Below are 6829 nucleotides of genomic sequence, written 5' to 3'. Positions count from 1 at the left end.
TCGGCCGACCTCCAGCTGTTTTCTGGGGCCAAGGCACCCGCTCGGGGCACTGCCCTGCCCGCTGCCGAGCTCCAGGGGGCTCCGTCTCGTGGGGCTCCGGTGCTGCTGTGCACCATGCTGGGGGTGATACGCTGGAGAGGGGCCAGCGAAGACCACGAGCCCGATGACAGGGCTAGAAAACCTGCCCTACAGTGGGAGCTCACGAGCCCTACAAAGGGCTGGCCTGGTCCCCATCCGTAGGGACCTGTAGGGGACCAGAGGGCTCTTGGGTCTGACACAAGGCACAGGCTGGACAGCCAGAGGAATTAGCCTGCGACAGGCTGCTGCTGCGGCTTGCAGTGCGTTCTTCATGGGCCGCTGTTCAGCCGTGGATGTGAGCAGCTCTACCCTAGTCCAAGCACAGCTGTGGGCCTTGGAGCACTTCTCTGGCCTGGGCTACACAAGGGCCTCGGGTCAGAGGACCACAAGGGTCCCTGGGGCTCAAGTACGACGGGTGACGCGCTCAGGCGAGGCGGTCCTGGCATTGACAGCCCGTTAGCCTGACTTCCGTACCGCACAAACGGGTTGTAACTCCAGTCAAGTACGATGTCACCCCAGAGATGGACACAGCGTGTTGGGAAGAGTCAGCATGGATTCTGCAAAGGGAAACCCTGCCTCACAGATCTACTAGAGTTCTTTGAGGGGGTCAACAAACACGTGGACAAGGGGGATCCGGTGGCTAGATTTCCAGAAAGCCTTTGACAAGGTCCTCGCCACAGGCTCTCACGCAAAGGAAGCTGTCAAGGGGAAGAGGGAAGGTCCTTTCATGGTCTGGTAGCTCCTTAAAAGTCAGGAAACAAAGGGTAAGACTACATGAGGCGTTTTCAGACTGGAGAGAGGTAACTAGTGTCCCGCACTGGCCTGTTCTGGGACCCAATCCTATTCAATGTATTCATAAATGAGCTGGAGAAAATAGGTGGCAAAATGTGCGATGTTACCAAACGGCTCAAGACAGTTAAAATGATGAGGGGTGCGGAACAGCTTCTGTATGAGGAGAGAGGAATCAGCCTGGGACTGTTCAGCTTGAAAAAGAAACAATGAAGAGGGGATATGACAGGTCTCTAAAATCATGGCTGGAGTCGAGAAAGTAGGGAAGGAAGTGCTAGTCACTCCTTTTCATCACACTTCAGCTAGGGGGTCACCAAATGAAATTAATAGGCAGCAAGTTTAAAGTAAACAAAAAGGAGCATTTCTTTATACAACACATGATTAACCCGTGGAACTCCTCGCCAGGGGATGGTGTGACGGTTAGGACTTTAACAGGGCTCAAAAAAGAGCTAGATAGATTCCTGGAGGTTAGGTCCATCAATGGCTATTAGCCATGGGTAGGGATGGTGTCCCTTGCCTCTGTCAGAAGCTGGAAATGGGCGACAGGGAGGGATCACTTATCATAGACACCTAGGGCTGGAGGAGACCTCTTTGGAACCTCCCTGCAGGAAGTTGCAGGCTGCTCTCAAATCCCCCCTCACTCTTCGCTTCTGCCTACTAAATAAGCCCAAAGCCCCAGCCTCTCCCTGTAGGTCCTGTGCTCCAGCCCCCGAATCATTTTGGTCGCCCTCCGCTGGACCCTTTCCCATGCGTCCACATCCTTCCTGCAGTGGGGGGCCCAGAACTGGACACAATAATCCAGCTGTGGCCTCACTAGTGCTGAATAAAGGGGAATAATCACTTCCCTAGATCTGCCAGCAAAGTTCCTACTAATGAACCCCGATATGCCATTAGCCTTCTTGGCTACAAGGGCCCCTGCTGACTCATCTCCAGCTTCTCGTCCACTGTAACCCCCAGGTCCTTTTCTGCAGAACTACTATTTATCCAGTCGGTCCTCAACCTGGAACAATGCTTGGGATTCTTCCATCCCAAGTGCAGGACTCTACACTTGTCCTTGTTGAACCTCATCAGATTTCTTGTGGCCCAATCCTCCAATCTGTCGAGGTCACTCTGGACCCTGCCCCTGCCCTCCAGTGTATCTACCTCTCCTCCAGCTTAGTGTCATCTGTGAACTTGCTGAGGGTGCAATCCATCCCCTCATCCAGGTCATTCATAAAGATATTGAACAAAACCGGTCCTAGAACCGATCCTTGGGGCACTCCGCTAGAAACCGACCGCCACCCTGACATCGAGCCATTGATCACTACCCGCTGGGCCGATAGTCTAGCCAGCTTTCGATCCATCTTACCGTCCATTTATCCAATCCAGACTTCCTTAACTTGCTGGCCAAAATACTGTGGGAGACTGTGACAGTGCGTTGGGGGTCCCCCGTCTCCTGCACCCCGAAATGGCACAAACAGACTGCACCAGCCGGTGGAATAGAGGAAGTTTATTGCCTCTCCAGGATACAGCACAGCACAGATGGAATCTGGTCACAGAGCTGGGCTAGGATGCCTCAGGCCCCCTTGAGATGGGGGGAGACTGGGCCCCTAAACTCCAGCCCCTCTCCCTAGGCTGTCTCCTCCATGCTCTCAGACAGCAACTAACTAACCCCCTTCCAGCGCTGCCCCCCAGCCAGGGCAGCCTCCCCCTTCCTTTGTTCCTCTCCATGGGGGGTGTCTGGCCACTGGTTTGCATAGTGACTCATCCTGTTTTGCTGGGTCGTGGTCCCCACGGCAGCCAGTGGGGGTTACCCCAGAGCCAGCAGCGTAGAAACCAGCCAGGTACCCCCGCTACGTCACAGAGACCATTGTGATGGCGAGTCGGGGTTCCCCCCATCCTGCACCCCGGAGCAGCCAGAACAGTCTCCACCTAGAAAGTCTCAGGTCATGGGACCTGTCCTGGCACCTGGTGCACTGAGCCCTCTTGTGGCCTTTTTGCCGGCAGCGATGGCAAGTTAGTCCCTGCAGGCCCCTTTGGGCCAGCCTCACCTGGGCCCTGGCTGGTTCTCTGGGGCATAGACAGCTGGTCCTTGTCTCTTGGGTTCGCCTCATAGGTGCCTCTCTCCGTCACTCAGCCGAGATCCGGTCTCTGCGCGATTCCCTCTCTCTCCGTCGCTCAGCCGAGATCCGGTCTCTGCGCGATTCCCTTTCTCTCCGTCGCTCAGCCGAGATCCGGTCTCTGCGCGATTCCCTTTCTCTCCATCACTCAGCCGAGATCCGGTCTCTGCGCGATTCCCTCTCTCTCCGTCGCTCAGCCGAGATCCGGTCTCTGCGCGATTCCCTCTCTCTCCGTCGCTCAGCCGAGATCCGGTCTCTGCACGATTCCCTTTCTCTCCATCACTCAGCCGAGATCCGGTCTCTGCGCGATTCCCTTTCTCTCCGTCACTCAGCCGAGATCCGGTCTCTGCGCGATTCCCTTTCTCTCCGTCACTCAGCCGAGATCCGGTCTCTGCGCGATTCCCTTTCTCTCCGTCGCTCAGCCGAGATCCGGTCTCTGCGCGATTCCCTTTCTCTCCGTCGCTCAGCCGAGATCCGGTCTCTGCGCGATTCCCTTTCTCTCCGTCGCTCAGCCGAGATCCGGTCTCTGCGCGATTCCCTTTCTCTCCGTCGCTCAGCCGAGATCCGGTCTCTGCGCGATTCCCTTTCTCTCCATCACTCAGCCGAGATCCGGTCTCTGCGCGATTCCCTTTCTCTCCGTCACTCAGCCGAGATCCGGTCTCTGCGTGATTCCCTTTCTCTCCATCACTCAGCCGAGATCCGGTCTCTGCGTGATTCCCTTTCTCTCCATCACTCAGCCGAGATCCGGTCTCTGCGCGATTCCCTTTCTCTCCATCACTCAGCCGAGATCCGGTCTCTGCGTGATTCCCTTTCTCTCCGTCACTCAGCCGAGATCCGGTCTCTGCGTGATTCCCTTTCTCTCCGTCACTCAGCCGAGATCCGGTCTCTGCGTGATTCCCTTTCTCTCCGTCACTCAGCCGAGATCCGGTCTCTGTGTGATTCCCTTTCTCTCCATCCCTCAGCCGAGATCCGGTCTCTGCGTGATTCCCTTTCTCTCCATCACTCAGCCGAGATCCGGTCTCTGCGCGATTCCCTTTCTCTCCGTCACTCAGCCGAGATCCGGTCTCTGCGCGATTCCCTTTCTCTCCGTCGCTCAGCCGAGATCCGGTCTCTGCGCGATTCCCTCTCTCTCCGTCGCTCAGCCGAGATCCGGTCTCTGTGTGATTCCCTTTCTCTCCGGGACTCCCGTTCACACCCGGACCGGCTCTCTGTGAACTCATCCGCCAGCCTCCCGGCCTCCTAAGGGTTCTCAGGCCTCCTGTCCTTGAGCCACAGCCTCAGGCTGGGTGGACACATTTCATAGAACTGTTCCAGCATCATCAGCTTAAGCAGGTCCTCTGTGGACTGGGCTCCGACCCCAAACACCCACTTGCGGCAGGACTGCGCCAGGCCGGAGGCCAAATTTACATAGGTCTCCCGTGGCCCCTTCTGCACCCCCCGAACTTCCTCCTGTACGTCTCGGGTGTCAGCCTGAACTTGTGCAGCAGGGCCTCTCTGCCCCGTTCATAATCACCCAGCTGCAGATCCTCCAGCATTGAGCCCCCTGCGGCCTCCTGATCCAGCAAGGGGGTGAGGTGTTGCAGTCGGCCCACCGGGGATCTGGTGCAGTTCACAGGCTCACTCAAAGGAGCTGAGAGACCGTCCATGTCCCCCACGTCTTTACATCGGGCCAACACGAGCTTCTCCAAGTGACTGGCCGCCTGGGGCCCTCCCCAATCAGCGCAGCCGGGGCCTCTTGGCTTCTCCACTCCACGATGGCCAGCTCCTGCTGCCGCTGCCTCTCTCAATCTGGGCATTCCCTCTCTCGATCCTGGCACTCCTCCCTACGGCCCTCTAGTTCCTTTAGCCACAGTTTGACCTCCAGCTGCTGCAGCTTTGCCGGGCTGGGCCCTGCCCTGGACGGACTGCGGCTGGCAGAGCTTGGCCTGGTGGGCACCGCATCTCTCTGGAGGGCTCCAGCCCCGCCATCCGGTCTGAGAGCCTGAGATGCTCCCCAGGGGTATCTGGCTGCTCCCTGCTGAGGCAGAATCCAGGCCCCTGGATGGGTCACTCTCTTCCAGCCAGGCAATCAGCTGGGCCTTGGTTGCTTTCCCCATGGGCAGGCCCCTCTCTCTGCACAGCCCCACAAGCTCTGCCTTCAAGAGTCGGGCGTAGGCCATCTCCCCGCTGGTCCCCACGATGCAGACTCACCGGTCTAGTGCTGCAGCGGCCACGATTCTCAGGAACCGCTTCGCTCTGTCTCCAGCACGCCTGGCTCTAAGCCCCTTGCTTCTACTGCGCCTTGTCACTCGCTGCGGGACGCTCCATCCACAGGGTGCAGTGCATCCTGCTCCTGACACCAGTGTGACGGCACGTTGGGGTTCCCCAGTTCCGGCACCCCCGGAGCAGCCAGAACAGCGTCCACCAGCCAGCAGAGCAGAGGGGGGTTTAGTGATTTTCCAGAACAGCCCAGCACAGACAGGAGGTGCCAATAGGAGGGGGCAGGACGCTTGGTCTCCAAGCCCCCCCAGGCGTCTCCATCATGTTTCCAGCCCCAGACTGACCCCTCCTCCCCCCACGTCCTTCCTTTGTTCCAACCTTTTTCCCCACCCCAGTCAGAACCGGTCAGGGCAGTGTCTGGCCCCCCTGCTGGGCCGTGCTCACAGACAAGGCAAGTAGAGAACAGCCCCAGCCTAGCGACCAGCAAGATGCATCACAACCATATCAAAAGCCTTGCTAAAGTCAAGGTCTATCACATCCACTGCCTTCCCCATGTCCACAGAGCCAGTTACCTCATCGTAGAAGCTAATCCAATTGGTCAGGCACGACTTGCCCTTGGTGAATCCCTGCTGACTATTCCTGATCACTTTCCCCTCTTCCAAGGGCTTCCAAATGGATTCCTTGAGGATCCTCCAGGATTTTTCCGGGGTCTGAGATGAGGCTGACTAGTCTGTAGTTCCCTGGATCGTCCTTCTTCCCTTTTTTAAAGATGGGCACTACATTTGCCTTTTTCCAGTCATCCGGGGTTTCTCCCGATCTCCACAAGTTTTCAGAGACAATGGCCAAAGGCTCTGCAATGACATTTGCCAACTCCCTGAGCACCCTCGGGTGCATTAAATCCGGACCCATGCGTGGTGGCGCGTCGGGTACCCCCTGACCCTGCACCCCATCTGCAGCAAGATGAGACTCCCTGAGCACCCTCGGGTGCATTAAATCTGGACCCATGCGTGGTGGCGCGTCGGGTCCCCCCCGACCCTGCACCCCGTCTGCAGCAAGATGAGACTCCACCAACCAGTAGAACAGGGGGGTTTATTGCTTCTGCGAAGTACAGCCCACCCGGGTTCTACGTGGGCATCGAAGTGAGGGGGCAGACAGCCTCAGACCCCTTGGGGTCCGCAGGCCCCTGTACGCCCAGTACTCAGCTCAGTCTCTTCATGTTTTCCCAGCCAAAATCTGCCTCTCCCAAAACTACTGAACACACCTTCCTCGGGTAGCCCCCCCTTTCTTTGTTCACGTGAGAAGCCCCGGCTGGCCATTGTCTAGGTGCTGGAGCTCGGGGTGAGCCCCCACTGGGCAGTACTTACAGACCCAGGCCTGTGGGGCTCACACAGCCCAAGCATAGCAACCAGCGAGTGGGCAGCACCCACTACATCACACCATGGACTTGTGTCTGTCGAGCTTTTCGAAATAGTTCCTCACCTGTTCTTTCTCCACCAAGGGCTGCCCACCTCCTCCCCATACTGCGTTGCCTAGTGCAGGAGTCTGGGAGCCGACCTTGTCTTTGAAAACAGAGGCAAAGAAAGCCTTGAGTACCTCAGCTTTCCCCACCCCTCACAGCCCCGCCCCTTCGCTCCCACCCCTTGGCCACCCTCCCCGCCCCTCAC

At 57.9% G+C, this 6829-nt stretch overlaps 1 protein-coding gene across 1 annotated transcript; it reads right to left on the bottom strand.

Annotated features, from left to right (window-relative positions):
- Nucleotides 1-1065: 1065 nt before the first annotated feature.
- Nucleotides 1066-6819, bottom strand: LOC149524031 (uncharacterized). Its single transcript, XM_089779594.1, has 2 exons — nucleotides 6645-6819; nucleotides 1066-6016 (listed from the first exon to the last, which is right to left on the bottom strand). The coding sequence occupies exon 2, from the start codon at nucleotides 4184-4186 to the stop codon at nucleotides 2957-2959; it is 1230 nt and encodes a 409-aa protein (XP_089635720.1). The 5' UTR covers nucleotides 4187-6016; nucleotides 6645-6819; the 3' UTR covers nucleotides 1066-2956.
- Between the last annotated feature and the right edge of the window lie 10 nt (nucleotides 6820-6829).

This window comes from Pelodiscus sinensis, chromosome 7, assembly GCF_052426305.1.
Source record: "Pelodiscus sinensis isolate ZL-2025 chromosome 7, ASM5242630v1, whole genome shotgun sequence".
NCBI classification, from domain to species: Eukaryota; Metazoa; Chordata; order Testudines; family Trionychidae; genus Pelodiscus; species Pelodiscus sinensis.
Note: the sequence above shows the minus strand (reverse complement) of the source record. Positions and strands in the feature narration are given on the sequence as shown.

Bases quoted from the DNA above. Each gene is read 5' to 3' on its own strand.
- LOC149524031 (XM_089779594.1), bottom strand. From the start codon at position 4,186: ATGAGTTCACAGAGAGCCGGTCCGGGTGTGAACGGGAGTCCCGGAGAG.